We start from the raw sequence: 25,133 nt of genomic DNA on the forward strand, positions 1-25,133 counted from the left end.
TAACACCCATGTATAGTTTAGATAATGTGAAATCTGTAATTTCTTTGTCATACAATGTTGTAGAAAGTACTACACTAATATAAAGCCTCCTGGTACTTTTAATGGGTGGTAAGTGTTTCTCATTGCAATTGTAATAATTTTATCAACCTCAGAAGGATGAAAGGTTAGTACCACCAGGATTATGCACTTGGGAACCTCAGGTTACACACTCATTTTTAAAATGGATCAATTAACAACAGAGCTAGCTTACCAAGAACAAAATATTCCTATGACAACATTGATTGGAGTGAGGGATCCAGTTCTATATTGGGAGTGGTGGAAAACTCCACTCACAATCCAGCTTGCGTTTCATGATCTACTGACTTTTTTTTATGGGATCATAGAATCAGGAACTATGGTGGTAGAATATCCATTCCTCACTTTGGTAGGATGCATTTTGGTATTACAGAAAGCGTCACATGCCTCCTGCGATAATACTGAAACCGCACCCCTCCCTCGAAGATGCTTATTCTAATGAAATAGTTCCCTCTTTTGAAAGTGGCAATGGTCCATGTAAAAGGAGGACATTGCTTTTCCCATATCGAGACTCCACCTTAAAGCCTGCCCAGAGCCAAAGAGGTCCTGAGTGTGCAACCCCTCGGGATAAATGGATCGTAAACTAGGGGTAGGTGGAACTCGGGGACTTGTACTCCATGGAATTCCACAGAGTTGCATAAAAAGTCCATGACATGCCATGCAGTTCCGCCCACCGCTAATGATAATTCACCTGCAAGATGCATTCCAGTACAATGGTAAAAAGCAGTTGCATGTAACACTCCTTTCATTACATCATGATTTGGTGGCATTGTAAGTACGCCTCCTGGAGCTCCCCCCTTGAGGTGTTGTCGAGCTCAGACTCTGATAGGCAATACCTGTAATCACACCATAAGAGAATAAAGACAGATGGCTCAGTCCTAATGATGCAGTTCAGCACCCCCACTTCCCTTGAACCCCTCGCACCTGACATCTTGTACTGCTGCCCGTCCCCACTGACGCCACAGCCGGAGGGCAGCAGTGGGCTGGGGGCGACGACAGACGCATCACATGAGCCACCCAGCAGCCCATCAATGGAAACAGGTCCATCCGCGGACTGCAGCTGGTGCCTTCCGGTCACCAGCTTATACACATGGCGGTGGCTATGAAGGTAGAGGAAGCCCACCAACCTGCACAAGGTACCCCCGGACTGGACATGCATGTGCTCAAGGATGTGGCTGTCCATCATGTCTGGGCCAGAAGGTAGGAGTCTGGAGACCGGAGGGCGGAAGCAGATCCTCCGTAGCCGGCAGAGGTGGCAGCAGTGGTGTACAGTGATGGGCTAGCGTGGCCAGGAGAGGACACGTTGAAAGCAACAGGGCCACCCTTTACTAGGGGTGGGAGCCGGTAAACACCACCTAACAGTGCTTAGCCGAGAGTTGCAAAACTCAGCACTCCAAGAGGAGCGTGGAGTGGCAAAACTCTGCAAACTCCACTGGCGGAGTGGAGTTTACCACCCAGGAGCACAGAAGGTTCAGTTGCAGACAGCATCCTGCACAGTGGGTCTTTGTAGAACCCTCTTGTTTGCTGGTTGAAGATGTCTCTAAGTAGATACTTACTGCACCATGGGTCACGCTGTTGGTAGTTGTGGATGGTATGTGCTTTGATAAGGTGTTGGCCTCCTGTGGCTGTTCGCAACTTTGATAACCTGCTTCATCTCTTCTGGTCAAAATGTCATGATGTGACACTTAAAGACCTGGGTTCTCATCTCATATTCCTTAGCAAAAGGGCACAATTCTTGACCTATCTCTTTATTGAGGCTGGGAATATCAAATCCCGAATATCGATAGGACAGAATATTGTTACAACAATATTGAGGTACAAAATATCAAAAGCTAAGAGCACAGAGGGATGTAAGGATTTACTATTCATATATATATATATATATATATATATATATATATATATATATATATATATATATATATATATATATATATATATATAACCTAGAAGCAGTCGCCACTGGGTAGTTATAGTTTGAACTGTGTTTCCATAGAAAAAACTTTTTTTGACTTGCCTATATCCTTGGCACTGTTTGACAAATCTTTAAGATATTTTTCAAATAAAGAGTTGCGGTGATTCTTGTTGTACATGAAAAGTTTCAAGTGATCCGTCAAGCGGGCTCAGTGAAAAAGGGGACTCAAAAACATTGCATTTCCCATGTTAATTACCATGGGACTCTTAAGACACGACTTCAGGCCCAACCACTAGAAGGAATTACACCAAATTTGGCAGTAAGCTAGCTGTCGGTATTCAGATTACACTTTCATTTATTTGGTGTGAATCTGTTTAGTAGTTTTTGAGATATTAAAGGGAAAATAAAATTGTATATCTCTGGCTGTGAATATTTCATGAATAATTTGCGATATTCACAACTTTTTGACAAATACATATGCAAAAAGAAGCGTTGCAATTGGCTGACCACACAGTTGTGGCTGCCATTTTACTTCACGGGACACGGTGTCCGGGGGTGAAATTCCAAATTGAAAGTGGCATAAGGGGTCAGGGTGAAGGTACCCTGATTCCAGGGGTGTGATATAAGTGTGTTTTCGGTGCAAATTATGGGTTTAAAATAATTTTGCATCACCATGCGCAAGATTCACAAAAATTTGCAAATTTTTGCATATTATTCACAAATATGGAAAAAAAATTGAAAGAAAAAACACCGACTCATTCATACACTAATTCATTCACTCATACTTGTACTCTGAGACTCATGCATCCACTCAAACAACCATGCACCCCCTTACACCCACTCAGATTCACACACCCACCTACTTTTATACCCACTCAAACACTCATGCACCCACTCACAGGTCCACTGGCAGAGGCAGGCCTTATGGCCAACCTGTGCTGCCCTCAGCCAAAGGACTTGTGTGGCATGGGGTTGGGTGGTTATAAGGCATTGGCTGTAAGGCCTGGCTGCAAGCCGGGCCTTGCCACCAACCCTTGCCGTGCAAGAGCAAAGGCCGTGCGCCGTGGGTGTTGGAATAACGTATATTAATTTAAATTGCTTTACGTTAAAAAACATTGAAATTCACTGAAAAAAACAAAGGTTAAAGGGATGTTATAGTTAGGTTCTCAATTTACTCGTACAAAACCATTTAAATTCTGCAGTTATAGTTAGTTCTTTTAAGTAACTATGATTTGCCCCTAAGGTAACTATAAATCACGCCTAATTACTCCACATATTATGTCATTGATGAGATCTTGTATGGCATCTTTGATAGCACTGCAACGTTTGCAGTAACATTATTAATAAGGTAACAGTGCATGGCAATGGTGTGAATTATAGTGACCTTAAGGCACGAGTTATAGTAACTTGATAGAACTCTAACTATAGCTCCTGAATTTATATGGATTTGTATGAGTAAATTCAGAACTTAACTATGACATTCCTGTGACTTTTGTTTTTTTTAGTGATATATAAAAATATATCACCAAAGTACTTACATGTGGATTTAGGTATGGAAAATGTATAGAAGCTTATTTTTCTATATTTTTCTCAATATTGTTATGATGATATTCTGTCCCATCAAGACTTGATTTGATATTTCCAGCCTACACCTAAGCCCTCTACCTCAGTGTGCTTTCTTTCCTTATTTTCTGAAAATGGAATGGACTTTAAAGAGGCTGTAGATGAGCATTAGAAGTAGCAAGAAAAGCAAAACTCGAGTCCGGTTTAAGTCCATTGTCTGGCCAGCTTGAGCTAGTTATCTGCTTCCCTGCCAACCCTTGTCCCATGAGGCCTTGCGAGCCAAAACAGAGCTGAGCATGTCATCCCTTGCAGTGCCTTTTCTACTCTAATGTGAGTTTTTAAAAGACAAATACTACTAAATGCAGGACAGATGAGCCTATGAAATCTAAATAAGGTACTTCTTGTGTTTACAGTCAAACTAAACTCACTTTTACATGTTTTACCACAAATCTGTAAGCGGACATCAACATATGTAGGAAGCCATAGTTGTCCATGTTTTGCTATTTGATGTAATTTGTGTCATACACTTTGTTAAATCACAGAAACATAAATAGACCCACTCCTTACCTTATCCTTAAATTTTTACCTTTAAAGAAAGACATAATGATGTTTTAGTGTGTTAGACTTAATTAGCAAGGGATACATTGTGCATTAATTAAGATTATGAAATAAATGAACACAAAGGATGGTCATTTTTGATAAAAGGGAGATTTTCAGTTGCTGAATGTGCAGTTTGTAACTAGGAAACCTGGGTCCCGATCCTGGCATTCTCGCTGGACCAAACTGCGTGACCAGAGGCAAATGCTACCCGTTTTGACTGAGTATCAAATCTTAGAGAACCTCGAGACAACTGAGAAAAGCCTCACTGGTTTGTGGTTTAATAGACAGCATTGTTGCTTTAGATGCAACAATACAGGCCATGGATGAAATGCACATGAAAAACGGGCATGTCTTGATTGACTCGCGACAGCATCATCAAGGCATTAGAAGTGGGGAACACCTCTTGTGTAACACAAGTCATTACACTGATTTAATCTAATGTACTAAAATCAAACAAGAAAGTTCAAGTAATAAGCTGTAACTTGAAAGAGACTGTTTTACTTATGCATGTATTTACATGCCTAATATTTTTATGGCTGGGCTCAGGCTTTGATTAAAGCCAAGCTGAACCCCTGGTTCGACTGCCCTGCTATTCAGCATTAGTTCGCCTTTCCAGCGGTATAATCTTCTCACGTATCTATCAGAGATTATGTTGGCTATGTCTCCCAACTTCGTTATTTAGATTTTTGTACAGACTTACAGCCTGGTCACATCTGTGGAAGCATGATAACTGAGAAGTTACTTTACAACTGTGCAAAAGGTGCGAACAGCCCATCCTTGTTTTTACCTTTAAGCATTTGTCTGGCTACAAGATGCAATAAAGAAACTTGTTGGTCTTTTAATATTATTTTGTAAACTTTCGTTTGCTATGCAAATGCAGAGAGTGTAAAAATCACAAATACATAAGTTAAAAAGGTTGCTGTACTTTTTGCTCTCCTCAGCTACTTGGAAGAAGGAAAAACAATTGTTAAGTCCATCCAATGACATCATCTTTTCTTCAAGATGTGTCCCGCCTCCTGGGTGGACACCTTCAGCTCATGGCACCCTGCGGTGGTTGGCCAGCCATCCTGTATTTTGCATGTTTGTTCTGCAATTGTTTCTTCTGTCCCACTACCACAGAGAGGCACTGCCTGACACCTAGTATCCCACATTTTGGTTCTCCATCACTTTAAGCCTGCCAATAGACAGGAAACTTTCATTTTGTCAGTCTGTTAAGAGCTGTACACAAGGTTCATGTGTTTTGTATCCTAGAGCCTGATTTAGAGTTTGATGGATGGGTTAATCCATCACAAACATGACGGATATCCTGTTTTCTTAATACAAGTGCTTTACAACCAGTGGCACGTGTCATATGGTGAATGGCATTTATGATGGAGTAACCTGTCCACCAAAATCTAAACATGCCCCTAGTATCTAGAAGTCACCGTGCGGCTCTACAAATACCCTAATCAATCAAATGGTAGTATTGATTAGGTAAGCATGTGGACTGAAATGAAAAAACAGTGCACAGAATTTGTACTAATGGTTGATTGCAAGCTGTGTCTTTTGCATTGAAAGAAACACAATGATGTGGGTAGTAGTCACAGACCTAACACACAGCACATAGGGGGAGACACTGAAAAACATATTCAACTGCATAGGAGCAAAGTAGTAACCGTCACAGTAGCATTTTCTGCTCAGGATGTGGCATGTGAATGCCTGCTGGTTGTAGACCGTCCGTAGTTCATTGCAGTGAGATACAAACTACCACATTATCCTATGTTTTATTTCCCTTACTGTATTTATGACACTGTTGTTTGTCATTCTTTTCTCATAGAGTCTCCTCCTGAGAAGACTGGCCGGAGGCAGAGCATGCCTGGCAGCACTGCCGAAACAATTCCCACCATGGAACCCGCTGCCAGCACGCCGTTCCGGGTCACGGTAAGGCCTTGATTATTCTTCCGTATGCCCTGGTTGGGTTCCACCTTTACTGAACCCTCCCTGGCTTTCCTATATGGGCACATCCAGACCTGTTACAAAACAATAGCAAAGCGCACTATTGGCCAGGGCCCCCACCTTCCAAGGGCCCGGCTGGAATAAAGATCGGGACAGTGAGAAGTACCGCATGGATATGGAGCGTACAATAAACACATTTTAAAAAAATTGACAGCTAGCGTGTACTTGATACAAGTTTATTATGCTTGAACAATCTTACCACCATAACCCTCGAACTCTCAGGCGGTTGTGACACTAAATAAAAAATTAAATTTTGATCTCGAGTTTCTCTCACTAGCTCTTCTCCCTTCTCCAGTCACACTTCTTTCTTAAACTATCTCGCTCTCTATTTCTACATCTGTTTCCCTACTACCCTGTGAACATATCAGCTTTCTCTGCCTCGCCCATCCTCACCTCACCTCTTTCTGAGAACAGCTGTCTCTCCCCCACACTTCAGTCTACCCTACTGCTCTCTCCACAGTTCCTTCTCCCTACCTTTACCTCCAGCCCCTCTTCCCCTATATCTCACTTTAAAACCTTACCTAATATTCTATGTCCACCTTATTCTTATTACATCAATTTTTTCTGGGTCCTTCCCCTCACTCTATTTACCTTATGTGCCTCTTTAGCTCACTAAATCCATAACCAAGTGATCTTTGTACTTAACTTGCTCACTACACTTTTTAGGTCGAGCATAAGTGTTCGACCTTGTGTATACTTTTAGTATGCTTCTTATGGCTTAAAGCGATTTGATTTGTTGGTTGCAGTGTCCTTTATAAATTACTGCTCACTAGTGATCAGTTCTGCCTTTTTCTCCTCCCCTTTTTCTGTTTCGGAGCAGTGACCAACTACTGTATTTTTCCACTTTGGTTTCTTTATTTGTTGCTGAGACTGACTACTTTTGTCATTTCTTTGTTGCTGCCTTTTCACTGTGGGTGTTTTAGGCAGGTACCTGCCTGCGTTCTATTGTGGCATTCCGTTCCTCCCACCTCCGCCCATGCTGCTGACATTTGTCTTGGCTTTATTCCAGTGCTGTCCTTGTTCTCCTCTGGTTCCTGGAACATTTGCTCCACCATTAAATCTTTTTAAAAAAGGTAGCTCCTAGGCTTTGTTTTTTTTAATGTGACTTTACCACTGCCAGCGTCTGTTGATTAAGGTTCTTTCAGTACAGCCCAGCACGCATTGATTTAATCCTGAAGTAAGCTTATTTTTATGCTTGTTTACGTAACATTAAAGTAAGCTTATTTTACAAAAGAAACTCCCACGGCCCAACCATTTAGCTTATTGCTCAGGAAAGTCACAATATGTCCTTTCTCATAGAATGTAGCTAAACCTAGAAGCAATGATGCGAAACTTGCAAAGCCTGGCATCTGGAGTCTCTCTCTCTCCAGGGCCCCTCCCTGCCAACCCTCACACACACAGGGCATTGCTTATCTCCTTTATTGGGGCCATAAAACATCTCAGGCTGCTCTGCTATTGTTAACGTAATTAGAGCTTTGTTGAAATGTGAGGCAAGAACGCTTGCAAGACTTTTCATTCTGTTAACATAAAAAGAAAATAATTTTCCAGCCTTATTTTGCAATTTCTGTTCAGGCGTTTACACAACCCGAGGTAGTGCAGTCACCTTCTCGTCTCTCCTCAAGGGCTGGTGATTTCTGATGTCAGTAGCCCCCAATAACCACAAAACAATGAGGCAGGTTTGACCAATCTATGTGGTAAAAAAAAAAAGACATGTTCTAAATTTACAATGCCAATAGCTCTAACTTGAGAAAATAAGAGACCTATTGCATTGCAACTGCTTGTTTTTTCCCTGCCTCCCATTATTCCTTCTTAGCAGAGTTGGAGTACCCTATTTCCTTAGTGAAGTTGACACATAGAGGGCAGTAACATAGCAAAACTTGAGGGCCCCCCTGCAAAGTACAGGGAGGGCTCCCCCACCCCATTTCTGGACCCAGTTAGGAGCTCTCAGGCCAGAGTCCCCACAATGTACTGTGCTGAGAGGGCTCTATGTAGCTAGGGGTCCCCCACGTGCACAGCGGGAGCTGTGGGCGCTAATGTTACGCCACTAATAGAAGGAAGAGAGGAGGTACAAGTCAGGGGAAGAGAGTTGAGGAGTAAAATATAAGATTCTACCTGATGCAATGGTAAAAGACCTTGCGTGAATGCTAGTTGTAAAGTGATTCATATGGCATTGCAAATATTTGGCGTTTAAAATTATTATTACAAGTGCTATGCATATATGTCATATTTTATTATTAATCATTAGTCCACTAAACCTTCACTAAGTCACCTTGCTGTGTCCTTCATAAAAGGGAGGACCAGCTGCTTAAACAATGAATTATGTGTCAAATAATGTTGCAAGACAAGTCTAAGTGAAAAAAGAAATGACTGCAACAAAGCTTTTTTAAACACTTTTCGGGTACTATTTGGTGGATGGTTGGTAGTCCATTATGTGTTCAGCTGTTTTGCATGCCCCAATCTCAGAGTATAATTAAACATTGCCCTGGCATCAGAAGAGCTTGAATTATCTGAAAACGAGTAATACATTCAAAGTTCTCCTTACAGGCTGCCCCAAAATATGTTTATTCTGTGGCCTAAAAAATCCCAATATTTCAGAGGGCTTTTTAATATTATTATTACTTAATTATTATTATTAATACTTAATATTCCTTTTTGGAGTTAGAATATATAAATGATAAACTCAATCCTTTCAAATCTATTTGTCCGGCCATTTCACCCTAATGATAAGTGACACATTAGCAGAATGCACCAGGCAGGTTTGAACCACCATATGTGGACTGATTACAAGGTCTGAGGTCAGGATAAGCCAACATTATGGCCCATGTGGAACTTTCAATGTGAGGGCTTGACTCATTGTTTCTGAAATGTATGTGTACCATATCACATTGGCACTTAATGGACATTCTTGTGATCCTGGGCACATCACTTAGGTGGTCATTACGAGTCTGGCGGTCTGCTTTGCAGACAGTGAACATTGTGAGAGTGCTGATGCACCCTGCATCCTACAGCATTGCCGACGGCTCCATTACGAGCCAGAGACAGTGCTGTAGGGTGTTTCCCGCTAGACCGGTGGGCGGAAACTCAGGTTTCACCCTGCCGACCTAGCAGGAAACTCTTAATGGGCCCTACAGGGAGGCAGCAACTATGGTGGCAACCTCCCTGTCGGACGTTCAGCGGACGGCAAAACTGTCCGCCGAACTCTTAATCAGGCCCTTAGCCTCTCAGGGCCTGATTTACATATTGACGGAGGAGTTACTTCATCACAACGGTGATGGATATCCTGTCTGCCGAAATCTAAATCCAATAGGAAATAATGGAATTTAAATTTCTCCGAACCGGATATCTGTCATTGTTGAGATGGGGTAACTCCTCCGCAAAGATCTACATCCCGCCCTTAGTGCCTAAAATCTATATGAAATGTAATGCAATTGTTGTACATCTGAAATGTAAAATAATTGCATAATTGAAACATTCATTAATGTTCACTGCTCCCTTTCGACCCAGGTAGTGCCCAGGAATGGAAATATCACCTGATGCACATGAATGAACATTTCATTGGGAGAAGTCTTACTTTACACTGATGAAGATAGTCTACAGCCATGAGCTAAATTCAAAAAGGGTAGAAATCTTACCTCCTGTTATAGATGGTAAATCCCACAGGTAGTAAAATACTGTTAGGGTAAAAAACTGATCACCAACCAAAATCTCTCTGGATTCATACCAGTGGTAAATGCACAGCCACAAACTTCTTTCTATTGGAAGTAACGCCAGATGGTTCTGTTCACAACCAAAGACCTCTGTGTTCACCTTAGATCGTGTTAATGCGGCCACCACTGCCTGAAGGGTGGGTTGGACACTCACTGGGAACTCAGGTTATAACAAAGCAGTGATTTTTGACACCTTGCCTGAAAATGTTTCCTCAATCTAGGGCTTGTTTATGGTTCGCAATATTTTTCAGTATCGTCTGTAAATTTTTACCCATTAAAGTATTTTATTGTAGACGAAAGGCCTAAAACTATCCCCCGAGTGCTGTTTTTATTGTTGGATATTTACTACTGGTTGAAATGGCTGATTGTCGCCTGCAGCAATAGGCGTGTACTAAATACTGCTGACACTACCACTTGGTAATCCAGTGATTTCTTTGCAGTGGTAATTTATCACTACAGCTATTATCTCTAAAACAACACCCACTCAGTCACTATATAGAGTTGAACTCAGGCCAGGGTACTGTGATGAGTGTCCCCTTGGAGCTCGCTGACCCGACTCCACCCCACCTTCCCCGGCGCCGCCCCATCCCCGCACTGCGGGGGCCACAGGAGCCTTTGTTACGCTGCAGTGCACGTGCCCGCGTGGGATGTGTCCATGACCTGACTGGGCCTTCCATTTGATTAAAATATGTGTTCCCCACAAAGTAGGCATGATCTTGAGGAGTTGGTCGCTGTGAACGTGAGAGTTCAGAAGAGGCAGGGACCATTCTCAAAGCAATTGCATGTTTTTACTGCAGGAGAATGGGCCCACCTTAGGAGGAGGTGGCAAGGTCTATCGCTCTGTGGTTGTGCCTCAGGTTCCTTGACAGTGCACCCAACCCCAGGGACTTGGAAGTCACACTAACAGTGTACCTCTGTGATCCCTTATACGATGATATGCATTCTCAGCAATACGGTGTAGGGACAAAGGAGGTCCCTTATTTCCATGTTGTGACACCACCATGCAATCGGGGAGACACCACTGTGACATTAAAAAGTTCTCAAAGTGCATCTGTGCAATGTGTGCTACTGAAGATGCATGCAAGCACCTGTGGTCTCTTCTATAATAAGGAAATGGACTGAGGCACAAGCTGTTGTCTCAAACACACTCTTAACCTCTGGGCCGCTTCAGTAGTCAATCCCAGCTCTGCTGGAAGGAGACTGAGTGGAGAAGTCACCCTTAGGGAGGTCAGTCTTTTAGTAGTTCCAGAACTATCGCAGAGAGTTTGAGAGGTGGTTAAAGGAAAGAGTGATCACAGAGCTGAGAAAACAGACATTTAAATAGCACATTCAAACCAGATGCTCTTAGCGGGAGTCCCTCTCGCCCATCGTTTTTAAATTTCATGCTGTAGCGCTTAATATTAGATCCAAACACCCAGCTAGAAGTCAAACAAAGTAGTTGTAGTTGTTGCCTGAAATTACCCGCTCCATGCACGGTTGTTTGGTAGAGACCAATCCTGAAGGCCCCGAACTGTGATGAGTTCTCTATTTTGTGGTATTGTAGGATACAATCTCGCGCAAAGCTAAACTGAAGTCACGAGGCTCGCTGGAGTCAGGAGACCTACTGCATGTGGTACTTAGAGAGTGGCGGTCTGCCGACACGTTCCATCCTTTATAACTGGCTTCTTCTTCATGTATGTTATTGACAGGCATTTTTTCCCTGCTGTCGGAGAATAAATTGGTCTTATTTGCTGTACTCTTGCGACACGCTATAGATTTCCATTAAGTTCAGGGACCCAGGTTATTTACCCCATTTACAGAATCAATACAAGATCAGTTTACTTTAAGCGGTAATTCCCAACTACAGTGATTTCTCAGCTCGGCAGTATACAAGGCTGACATCATTGGGTCGAGAGGAGAAGTAAATTACCTAAACTGAGCCATAATAATCCAGCACACACCTGCCAATTTTTTTCAGTAAGTTGTCTTGCTGGATCCATTTGCAGGTAATGAACCGAGCTTTGGTGAACCATCAAATTTATAACCTTCAAGGACACTCAAGGTCTCTTGTAAAGCATCAGAGAGCAAGTGTTTGCATTCTAGCTGAAACTGGAGATGAGTAAAAGAAGCTGTAAAACTACAGAAAGATTTGTGTGAAAAGGATACAAGGTGGACGTGCCTAAGCTGCAGATACAAGAGAGGAAAACACTGGGCAGCAGAAATCATGAGTTCAAAATAAAGATGGAGTGCATGAAAATGTTAGGTTGGATCAAAAGTCAGTTTTCAGACTCGAGTGTGGACGATGCAGTTATTGACATTAAGAAGAATGAGTGCTGGTGGCCATTGCCACGAAAGACCTGCCTGTTTTAGAGATGTGCCTGTTCTTAGCTAGTCAACAAGAAGTACAAATGAGTGAGGTCAAGGAAATAAATATGCCAGTGGTCAGAGTTACAGAGAAAACACCAATTCAACTATTCAAATGACAGTGCCGCCTTGGATATAACCTCTGGGAAGTAAGAGCTGAGCTTATAGGAAACCCACGCAAAGCAATGGGTATTATGAAATGGATAAACTGTGAACACCCTGAGGCCTTCCGAAGGTGGCCAAATGAAGGACAGTTCCGTATAGAAGTGCTTTATCTGGGCAGTAGAACTTCTCACCACACTGCGGTTGTACGTGCCACAGTCTAAAAGGTGTACGCACAGTGTGGACCTGTCCACAGGCCAACCTGTCCTGTGTATAGCAAAGAAAAACGTTCTAGATGGTACCTGGCTAATTAAGGCACGCAGAGTAGTTTGCAAAGTTCATAAACAATGCATGCAATGATGGTTGATCATAGTATGATGTGCTAAGCCTTGGTGAAGTTAAACACAATACTTAGAGACCACGTGTTAAGGGGGGCGGTGAGAGGCGGTGGGAGATGTGTGCTGATGGGACGGGTTTGAAAATTGTGGAGTTAAACATGGACGCCAACGAGCAGCAAGAAGCGGGGGGAGATTGCACAGAAAGTCTGAGAGACAAGAGAAGAAGAAGGTGGAAATGAGGGCTTCAAGGGGAGTAAGCAGGGCCCTGTCATGAAGGATGCTCAGAATGCAGTCAGAGGAAGACAGGAGAATGGCGGTAGGGGAAGACATCATGGACAAAGGCGAGAGGTAGAATGGCAATGAACATGTTTGAGACTTGCTGGGAATAAGTTGAAGTATTTAGGAAGTCAGGGGAATAGTGATGCATCTCCTGCGGAGCAGACGAACCTGTACTTTAACACTTGCTCTCCCTAGACTCAGCAGGAAGTGCACAAGCATGGGGCCTGGTTGGCTTTTGAAGCTCGGATGCAGTGTCCACTCCCATGCTCACTTGAGCCCTAATGTGGTAGGGTAGCAGCCTGGCATGAACTCCGAGGAACTTGGCAGGTGGATGAAGTTTGTACCACATGCCAAGGGTGCCCTAGCATTCTGCCTCTGGGCATATGCGGCCAATACATTCTCCTACTTGTACATGCTTTGCCAAGCCCATAGAAGTTCTCTTCTTACTAACATCAAGGAACGGGGAAGCGTGAGGTGGGCACCTGGGAGGGCAGACTGTAGGCCTGCGCTCTGCAAGTAAGTGCAACCTGCACGCAGGAGGAGGAACATTCCTTAATATTTTACTATACTTCACATATAATTGCAAATCTGCAAAAGACAAAATACCCCGTAGGTTTCAACAAGTTTCATAAGTTGATCAAGAACCTTAGCTTCGCCTTCAGACTACATATTCTGCCTCAGACCCAGCATAGGTTAATATCACACCTCGCTTAGCTATTGATCTGTGTTAGTATATTTTTCTATGTATTTACCTCACTCGTCTCCCTCTATTTACCTCTCTTTCTCTTTTTCTGTCTTTATAAGATTATTGATTTTTCTTTTTCTGTTTTGTCAATGAATTCTATTGTTACACAACACTTCTCAGTGTGATTAATCGGCCATGAAAATGGAGTGCTGGCCTTTGAAATAGACATGTCTCAAGGATAATGCTTTATTACTGAGGGTTGTAGGATGCCTGCCCAGCTGTAAAGAATTCTATAGAAGTGCTGCTTCGCTGAAGTAGTTTATTTAACAGAATGACATACGAATCTAATATATAATTCTTTCCAGCTCACATGGATGTGATCCGCTAAATATGGTACACTGGTCAGGTTGCTAGAGACAGGCATTAGGGACAAACTGAACAGACACTCCTTTAGGTGGTGTTTAGACAGAATATCAGCACGAAAAATATTGTGGGACAAAATATTGTGTCAAGGGTATCAAGAACAAAAATATTGTGAAGGTATGTTTCTCTAGGTAAGCAAAGTTTTACTATATATATATATATAACTCTCTCTCTCTCTCTCTCGCTCTCTCTCTCTCTCTCTCTCTATATATATATATATATATATATATATATATATATACATATATCCAAATAAAAGGTCACAATTCTGACACGGTGCATTCAGACTGCTGGTGCCAGTGGTAGGATGTAGACCATTACTCCTCGTTATGTAAATCCAAAAAAAGGGGGAAATCACTGTACTCCATTTCACCGAATAGCCAATATTTTATTCAAAGACAGCAAGAAACAACTAACGCATTTCAACCCAAAAAAAGTCTTGTTCACAGTCAACAACTCTTTTGGAGTATATATAGACACATTTACTATATGTATATATATATATTATATATACATATATATAATATATATATATGGGTGTGTGTATGTGTGTGTGTATATATATATATAATTTTTTTTTCAATGAACAATTCAAAGGTTACAGGGGCTTTATAGTTAGGCTCACATTTTAAGTTATACTGTAGTTAGTTATCTCAAGTAATTATAACTCGTGCCCTAAGATAACTATAACTCACGCCCACTTTGTTTGTTTTAATTCTATTTCCTAATTATAACATCCCTGTACCCTTTGTTTTTTTCATGAAAATAAAATATATATATATGTATGTATGTATGTAGGTATTTAGATGTGGAGTGAAGAATAGAAAATCTATGCTTACCTATTAGCACTTAGTTTCTCGATGATTTGGTCCTCAGTACTTTTGACACAATATTCTGTCCCCATGATGTTTTTGGTTCCGATACTCTGTCAGTGACCTGAAGGCAAGGGTTTTGGTGAGCATCCAAAGCACGAACACCTGGCTTTGTGAGCCTGGTTGTGTGAGGACCACATTGGGATTTTCTTAGTGCATACAAATGCATGTGTGCATGCTTTTGTGAGACTTTATCAGCCCAGCATAGGAAAGACTACAGTACATAGAGTATGACCGACAGCTGTAGGAAGTTGAACCATTGCTTATTTGCACTTTGAGGCAGTGCAATCTTCGCCTAATTTCCCAACCTTCCTGTGCAAGAAACTACTTATATAAGAATAGACCTTTGAATTATTTTTCTCATGCACGCTGTGAAAGGTAGACACAGCACAGTAAGATATAAGCCTTACTTATTAACAGCAGCAGTTGCTTATCTGTCGCAACCACCCCAGCATTCAAATACCTACATTCTCATATCCATGGCAACCTCACTATGTTCCAGAGCATGTGGAGATGCCTAAGATACCACACTCCTCCCTCACAATACAACAAAAACAATTTGCAAAATTAATATACATGGAGCTATTCTCATGAATACACAAATCATTACAACAAATGCAACTAAGTACACACAGCCTTAGTTCCACATAATTCTTCAGATAACTAGGTCTTTTTGTTTCTCTAGTGCTCCTCCTCCTCTTCTGTTGAGGTTCATCTTCCAGCTGCTTGTTAACTTGGATACCATCATTACCATTCTGTTCCCACACAACTACATGTCCCAGCCTCCAAATGCCATGGTTACTGGTTTTACAGCATTTTGAATAATTTTATAACCTCTATGGTCTATTACACCTATCCATCAGGCCACTTATCCTTGGAGTCTTTATTTTTAACCAATCACCAATGCACACCTTTGTTTTCTTTACTGTCATCCTCCTGTTGAAATTCTCCTTCCTTTTCATCATCACCTCTGTTTCTCTGTCCTCCCAAGGTTTAGTTTTAGATGCCCTATAGCCTCTAACAGTATTCACCCTGTTCACCCAAGTGGGACCCACCTGATTGTTTGGAGATCGTTTCTTTAATAAAAGGAAAGATCTAGCACCAGTTGAGGAGTGTGGTGCCATTCTAGAAGCACACACTTTTATTTTGAGTTCATTCACCAATTTCAACTTGTTGGCTATAGAATGTTGACAAATGTCTTTAACAACTTTGTTAAAGAACTCATTCATTCCATTGCCTTCTGGATGCTATAAAGAAGTTTATGTTTTATACCTCTTTCCCACAAAAAAGTCACCATAGTCTTGAAGTCAGCTGTACTCCATTGTTAATTAAAAGATACTCTGGATAACCTTCCATTCCAAACAGATCCTCCAGAAATCTAGTATCACTTTGGTTTCTACTGAGTTCACAATTTTGACTTCTGGCCATCTCAAATATATATATATATATGAAATATTTAACATTACTGGAAATTTTGATAGTTCCTACTATGCCTAGAGCCACCTCAACCCATGGACCAGGTGCCCTGTATCTGATTACCATCGGCTGAGTTCTGCATTTCAAAATCTTGTCACTCTATTTACATTCTATGCACTCTCTCACTACTCATTCAATCATGAGATCCAGGCCATCAGTAACTTTCTCTAATTCTTTCTTTAGTTTTACAAATGCCAGAATGTAGCTCATGTGCACTCTCCATCTATTTCAACCTGACATTACTTGGAGGTACCGATCTGTTGCCTCTTATGATTAATCCCCGCTCCACAGAGAGCTCATCTCTAGCAGTCCAATATCCTCTGATATTGTTATCAACTTTGTCTTTGATCAATTATCCATCTTTCAACTTGTTATTCACAGCCTGTAATTCTTCATCCACTTTCTTTTCTCTCCTCCACTCTTCCTCTTGCACAATGCCACTGGAGACAAGACACACTTTCACAGACTCATCCCCAAATTCATGTTCACTTACTTCCTGCTCACCATTCATGTCACTCTTGTCACACGACACACACAACCTTGAACAACAATCAGCTACTGTGTTTGTCACACCTGGTAAGTATGAAACTACAAATTCGAATTCTTGTAACGCTATTATCCATCTTCTTATTCTGTTGAACACTGCGTCCGTCCTTTTTCTCCTTAAATATTTCTACGAAGGGCTTGTAATCAGTCTTCACTTCAAAGGGACGGCCCCAAAGAAACTTTCTGAGTTTGTTTGCTGCCCAATAGACTGCTAGTACCTCCTTTTCAATTACGGAGAAATTGGCTTCAACACCTCGTAAGCTCCTTGAAATAAACAACACAGTGTTGACTTTCCCATCAATTGCTTGCTCTAAAACAGCATTAAGACCCATAGTACTAGCATCCGTCCTTAGAATGGTTTTAGTTCCTGGTCCAAAACTACATAAATTAGAAGCTTCTTTCAAATTCTCTTTCACTTCTTGAAATTCTTCTTGACATGCCTCAGACCAGTCAAATTCTATCCCTTTCCTTAGCAGCTTTCTCAAATGTTTGCCCCTCTCTGTGAAAATAGGGACAAACCTGCTGTAGTATTTAGCTGTCCCTAAAAACCTCACTAGTTCTTCTTTATTAGATGGCCTTGGCATCTCTACAATAGCATTCAAAAGGTCCTCTTTGGGTCGAATACCATTTCCAGTAATCATATGTCCCAGATAATCAATTTCTGTCACCCCAAATTTGCATTTCACTTGATTCAATTTTAAAGCACTTGCTTTGAGCCTTCTCAAATACCTTGTAGTCTTGTATTATGCTCTTCTGAGGTCTACACTAGAACATCGTCCTGATATATTTTTACTCCACTGACACCTCCCAACATCTGCTCCATGGCGCTTTGAAACACTGCTTCTGCTGAAATTAATCCAAACGGCATGCAAAGGTATTTAAAGATCCCAAAAGGAGTTATTTATGCAGTGAGAACCTGGGAAGGCAGATTTAAAACAATTTGATAGTAAGCAGGTGTTAAGTCTACAGTAATGACAAGAAAAACTTTGCACCATCAAGACTGCATTACATCTCTGTTACATTGAGTAGGGGATAATAATCTACAGCAACTGTTTTGTTGAGCTCTCTCAGTTCCACACATAACATTGCGTCTCATTTACCTTTTCATGCCATAACAACCAGAGACAACCACATTCTACTTCTTGTATTATCCATTCATTCTGCAGTCTGTGCAGTTACTTTCGCAATGCGTCTTTTACCATGATGGATACTCATCTCACTTTGCAAATTCATGGTCTCAATTTTATTTGATGAACATAGTGTTTCAAACTTCCTAAATCACTCTTAAACAATTTCTGGAAACTGCTCTGCAGTACTTTCTTCACTTCAAAAACCTTTGCTCGCGCTGGAGACCACAGAGTCTATATCTCTCACTCTTACTGAAAGAGTTTCATTTGGGTCTAAGTACACTGCCAGCTCTCTCTGGTGAAACCAACTGATTAATGAGTCCCCTCTACATGAGACATACATTTTACCTGGATTCGTTCTATCTTTCAGTTCAATGGTGCCCACAAAGTAGCCTATCAATTTCAATAGCCTTCCTCCATATCCCTTTGTTTTTATGTCAAAGCTACCATGTTTTTTAAATTCTCTTTAAAAAAAATGTTTTTGGAACCAACCTTGTTTTTGCTCCTGAGTCAAATAATATTTTAACAGGACTCCCATTAATTTTTACCATTTCTTAAGGACCATCGCAAGATCACCTTTGTACCTGTATAACAAACTCATCATTTTCTTGATCAGAGTCAAGCAAGACTTCTCTCACTTTCTTTACACCTTTCGCTATTTTACAAGAAAAGGTGAAATTACCTTTTTTCCTATACATTTTACATGCTGAACTCCATCCTGGGCATTCTTTGTAATTGGCCATACGGCCCACATTTCCACACCTCAAGCATTTTCCTTGATATTTCTTTAAACTTGTCCCATCTTTCCCCTCCTTCACTTTTTGTTTAACTTTGGGAATAGTCTCTAAAGTAACTCTCTTCCCACATTTTATGACCTGTATGTTATTCTTTTTCTCATCACCCTGCATGGTCCTATGACTCACTTCCATGCATGTTTGTGAGTGCTCAGTCATCTTAGGTATGGTTAACATTTCACTCAACAAGGGTTTATCATTTAACCACAACATTTCTCTAGCCTTCTCAAGAATACACCCTAGCGTAAATTCATCTTGCAATCTCTTCTCAACAGTTGCTCCAAAATTGCAAGTTGAAGAAAGCTTTCCCAACACCGAGATGTATTCTTCAACAGATTCTTCCACCCTTTGCATCCTTCTCCCAAAATGCTACCTTTCCATAATACTGCTTAATTCAGTTAAATAATGCAAATCAAGTTTTTTTATACATATTTTTTACTCATTCAGTACATTAGCATCATCAATTAAGTCTGGTAAATGCTCAAATACTTCCTGTCCTTCTGGACCTAAATAGTGCATCAATAGTGACATTGTCCGCTTGGCACTTAATGATGTGCCACATACCCTGGCATGATGGCTGAATACCTTTTTCCATTTCTGCCAAGCTATAGTTGGTTCACCAGGAAAAGTTCAAAAGAAAGGAGGTGCGGTTACATTCAGCCTATTGCTCGCCTTTTCAATAGCTAATCCAATACTTCCACCCCAAGACCGGTTAAAAGCTTCACTCACTTTCACACTCACAAACACACACTCTCTCATATTCCTCACCAGTATCTGATCTAATACCCAAATATCTACTCAGACTCCTCCATGGTATCCGATCTGATACCTGAGTAACTACTATTTTAAATAAATCCACATAAGTTCTGTCTACTTGACAGTATCTTTCCCTTGTATGCTAGTCACAGTATTAGTCTTGGTCTAAGCATTGGAAGAAAGTGCTATATAACCAATTTTTCATTTCCTTACAAAATCCAATGTTTCTGGCTTTATTGTGCTCACTGGTCCTGTATTTCTTGAGAGATAAAGGTACTTTGTTGTTCACCTGCCCCCCTTTGTCATAGTGGATAACTGATCTCAGATCGAGACCGCAGAAGCAGCTGATGACTGAAGAAAAGAAACAAAAATGGCCTCCAAGTCGGGTTACGTAGCATGACCCTATCCTCTGTTGAAGGTTAGAGATGAACGTCAGCGTAGGCAAGTGTGCAGATGAGATGAACAGACTCGAGGTATTCTTCACACGGGTGTAACATGAAGACTCATGGCTGAGAAGTTCCTTGTATATGCACAGTCGCGGCTGATGATGGGACAAAGTGGTGCGGGCGGGCGGAGGGAACAAAACAAAAGACAGACAGACAGATACACACACACACACACACACACACACTCCCCTCCCTCCCCCCGCTGCTCTCCACTGCAGGCAGAGGCTCCCAGCCTGCCCTGTGGCCAATCCTTACGCTGCTCAGAGCAGCGTTATGATTGGCTGGGCGCTCCAAGGCAGAGTGGAAGTCCCTGTCGGCTCTCTCCACCCGGCACCACAGTGCCAGATTGGAGAGAGCCCGAGGCGGCCGGCCAAACATACATGCGCACTGAGAGGATTGCTGTGCACTCCCTTCCATGGCTGTCATCCCCCGTGGCCCCACCCCTTTAACAAAAAGACGATAATAAACATTGTTTATTATTGTTTTATTTTGAAATGTTTGCAGCTGCCATAGCGGAGGAGCCGCCACTATTTATGCATCGAAGAGTGACTTGTCAACAATCCAGGTAAGTCGCAGCATATGTGTGCCAGCGAATGACATGAAAAGCATGAAAGTGGCCACTGGTGCATGCCAACAAATGTAATGAATGACACAAGAGCAACTAATGTTGTTGCAGTTACAGAGCAATTGAAAGATGCAACATAGTTACACGGGTCCAGGGTGACTTGTTACCCCATATACACCACAGCCAGAACAATCTGTCTGAAAATCCATGGTGATAAATGTCACTGCTCAAAGCATCTGCTCTAAAAACAAGCAAACTGTGAGTTAAAACACAAATAACTGGCACAGCACATACCCCTTTAGGAGGCTTCTTTTGCGATGACTCCACTGGTGCGGTGCGCCACAGAACATTGTCCACTGAAAACCACTGTAATATAATAGGCTGGTCCTCAAAGCACGGTTCACAAGACTGGGTGCTTCACCCAGCGCAGCTGCCGCAAATCTCAAGGGGTGGGGGTTGAGGAGGGGGACTTGGGGGATGGCAGAAGGAGACGGATACAGGGGGGAAATACATTTTTCTTTAAAAATTACCTTCCCGCCGTCTCCGTCTTCTGCCGCCTTGCGCTCCTCTTCCTTCCATGTGGTGCCCCAGCATTCACTGGGACACCAGCGCAGGCTCCCCAGCAATCCTTGGGCTGCTTACATGCTATACGTAGCATGCAAGCAGTGTCAGGATTGGTCTGAGTGGCAGTGACTGCCACTCAGACACAAGAATGGGGTCTGTGCTGTTTCTCCAGCCCAGCTGTGTATACAGCCGGATTGGAGAAACCTAAGTGCGCATGTGTGTTTGGCCGGTCTCAGACGCCTGGCGAAACACACATACACACTTAGTGCACTCTCCCCACGTCTCTCTTCCCACCTCCCGTGGCCAGAACGTCCCTCCCTGTACTGCTGGCTGAGTCAGCAGATGAAAAATGAAACGAAGGAAAATATTGTTCCATTTTTCATCTGCTGGCTCTTGGCCAGGGGGGCGACACCCCTCCGCCATAGTGAAGGAGCCGCCCCTGGATTCGCCACTCCTTGACACAAAATGAACAGGTCGCGTGATCCGTTCGTAAACACTCCAAAGTGAGCTGACGTTGAGGCTTGATATATATTTTTTTTTTTAATCCCAACCTCGCCACTAGTGTGAAAGTTAGACCCTTACTCCAGTTTGTGTTAATACACAGGGTTTATCAACGCAGTCAGATATACGTGTCATGCATCATCAGTAGCATCTGCTTGCCTGTCGCAACCACCCTCAACATTCAAATTTCTACGTTCTCATACCCATGTCAACCTCACTATGTCCCAGAACTTTTGGAGATGCCTAGGATAACACCTACACCTTCTTTTTCCTCGTCATTGACCGATGTTATTTTATAATGTTGCAAACTTTATGAAGTCCAGTTTTAAAAACTTACTGAAATTTGTGTAGAAAATATTGTTACCTTGGCGTCCCACCCCTATGAAGGGAGAAGTTGTAGCTCTCCCTGCCCAGGAACAGGCTCAGCAGGGAGTGATGCTGGCTCACTCTTGGTGTCTGTCCATGAGGTCTGCTCAGTACTCTTGTGGTACTATCCTCCCAAGCAGGGTGTATCTCTCATGGTTGTTTCTACAGTCTTTACTGGCGTGATGTCATCAGGGGGGTGTTGGTGCTGTTTGTAGCAGCAGTTGTAGGTGCTGGAGCGAGGCGGAGATGGAAGAGGTTCTCCTAAAGGTTTTAGTGCGGGTTCGCTGATGTTCACAGAGGACCGCCCTCGTTCATCACCAGGACAGGCATTATCTTTAGTGTAAGGTGGGGCCACTGTCAACAAAACTTTTTTTCACTCACAGAAAGATGCATGAGAAATATCTTCTGCCATCCAAGGATTATTGATTACATTTGAGAGATAATGTCACCCCCAAACCAGCCAAGCTGGACACCAAAGCGAAACGCTCCTTTGCAAATTGTAAATTGCTGCAAAAGTCATGTTTTCGTGAGGATGCTGCGAAGCACGAACAGTCACAAAGTTGTGCTTTCCGGAGACGACCTCATAGGTTTCAAAAACACCTTGGCAGACGCCCACAACAAAGCACGTGTCATTGCTCCATCCGGCTGCCTTGTACACATTCCACCCTCTTCCTCTGATGTACAACAGCGCATAAGGTTATGGACGCCATTTACACCGATTATTAGTAATTAAACCTCTGTCCCATCCACGTCTTCTCTTTCATTTTACAGTGTTTTTACCATGGAGGGATCTATTAAGCTAAGGCAATTCTATTAATAAGCAATAATGAATGATGTAATGAAGACGCAGTTGTATTAAATCCGGGCTCTTGGCAGGTGCTGCCATCCTGCCAGGGTTACATATGGTCCATAAAGTACTTTGACATCTCGTTATGAAACCAATTGGCGCACATTTGTGAAGGTCATAACTGGGCCTATAATTGTGTCACTGTAAACGCGGAGGGAAATTATGCCCTTGACGCGGTGAAATTGTTAATTAGAGCAGATAGGTCATCATTTCCGAGAGAAGATTTTCAAAGGCATAACTTCTTGTAAAAATCCCTCCACTGAATGTAAAGCCACAAACCATAACAGAGATGACGTCATTGGCCTATAAATGCCTCCAATTGGCTCCTTCTCTGGTCCTTTGCTCTGGATTTCCATGTGAGGTTGTTTGGGATACACTGTGTGCCTGCTTGACTTGCCGTACAGATGGCTGGCTGCTCTTGTTTTAAAAGCCCCCACTTTCAGTCGGAAAGTAGAAAAGGGGTTTATCCTGTAGGTATGTTATTGAAGCAATCCTCGTGTGGCGTGAAGGCATTTCTGGGTTTACACCTACCTGGGCCAACGTGGCTGCTTTATTGGCTATGAGCTGTAATTTACCATCTCATGTCGGCTACACTGATAAACAACTTGGGACCATATGTACGAACACATTTTCCCATAGACACAGAATGGGCAAAACTGCTTGCTACATCTGGCCCTTGGTTTGGGTGCGACTTTGTGGATCCAAAGCTCTGAAATTTACAGTATCATCAGTGGTCTCATAATGTATATCATGTTATTCCCCAATTATTTGAAAGGGTGACATTTCCAGAGAAAGGGGAAACTGTCATGTGTCGCTAACTCCTTTCTGTCTGAGTTATGCACAAGTAGACGTGACATCAGTAGGATTCAGACAAAAAACTAATCCTTCATCTACAGACAGTAGGTAGAACCCTGCCATCTACCCTAAATTTAGTACGCACACACAATAGGTTGTGTTTTACACTGGTTATAAATTGCACACTATTCGCCTATAAATCATGTGTGTTAGAATGACTGTAAGTGTTATGAACAACTCAGCAATTATTAGACACATTAGGGTGAAGGTTAGGTTAGCCCCAATTACATCTCTTCACACATTCCTATCAAATTAATCTAAGCTCTTTTAGCTGTAAGCAGACAGCGATGCTGTATTAATTTGTCTAGCGTGACAAAGTCATAGAAAGCCTCCCTCTGTACCTTATTGAGCCATCATGTATGGAGTTAGAAGATGGTATTTCAGTATCTCTTCAGCAACTTCTCTGTGTATACGACCTGCACCAGCATCCTTTAAACCTTTCCTATACATGGTGCAATGATGCTCTATGGAAGTGGTTCCCAACCTGTGGTCCGGGGACCCCTGGGGGTCCGCAAAGCCTTCTCAGGGGGTCCGCAAGAGCCTAGAAAATTAAAAAATATTAACAAATATTGACAAATTAGGTCCCCAGCTTCCAGTAATGACTCAGGCGGGGGTCCGCGGATTCCCATGATGATTCCGTGGGGGTCCCTGGGTTCCATTAATGTTAAAGTGGGGGTCCACAGAAACCAAAAGGTTGGGAACCACTGCTCTATGGCAGTGGTTCCCAACCTTTTGACTTCTGTGGACCCTCCACTTTATCATTTCTGGAACCTGGGGACCCCCCTCCGACTCGTTATCGGAATCTGGAGACCCACCAGTGAGCCATTACTGAAAGCTGGGGACCTAATCTGTTAATATTGTTTAATTTTCTAAGCAGTCGTGGACCCCCTGAGAAGGCTTCGTGGACCCCCAGGGGTCCCCAGACTACAGGATGGGAACCACTGCTATATGGAGTGAAATAGGGTCCGCTTATGCTTGGATCCTGTTATGGTAGTTAGTATAGTGCACAACGCTTCTTGTGTAGAACACAGAAGGCTACTGCTGCTTAATTTCCTTCCCCACAAGGTTATTTCTCTTTGTAGCCACATTAGAGTTGACATGTGCATAAAACAGCATCAGAGAATAGAAATTGTCATTCTCTGGCCTTTTAATGTGAGTCTCAGATTGAGGTGGCAATCAAGCACACGTTATTAGTTGCAATATTTACATATGCAAAAAACATGCATACTAAGCCCTGCACTTGCACCACACTCGTTAATACGCTTAACTCACAGACTGTAGCCAGGCCTCTGTTATATGTAATCTTAAGCAATACATATAGAAACTTTGCATCACATGTCCAGTCGGAATGCTAATGCTACATGATGAGGAATATCAAATGGGGCAGAAGCAG

The 25,133-nt window shown here is 42.3% G+C and overlaps 1 protein-coding gene across 10 annotated transcripts in view; it reads left to right on the forward strand.

Moving 5' to 3' along the window:
* The window catches only part of DAB2IP (DAB2 interacting protein), a 1,276,993-nt gene that overhangs the window by 541,152 nt on the left and 710,708 nt on the right, over positions 1–25,133 (forward strand). For all 10 annotated transcript variants that reach the window (XM_069241673.1, XM_069241675.1, XM_069241667.1 and 7 more), the window contains exon 2: positions 5,970–6,073. In XM_069241673.1, the coding sequence (XP_069097774.1) occupies positions 5,970–6,073 (104 nt within the window). The remainder of the gene's footprint in view (positions 1–5,969; positions 6,074–25,133) is intronic.

The sequence above is a fragment of the Pleurodeles waltl genome, chromosome 6 (assembly GCF_031143425.1).
Source record: "Pleurodeles waltl isolate 20211129_DDA chromosome 6, aPleWal1.hap1.20221129, whole genome shotgun sequence".
Taxonomy (NCBI): domain Eukaryota; kingdom Metazoa; phylum Chordata; class Amphibia; order Caudata; family Salamandridae; genus Pleurodeles; species Pleurodeles waltl.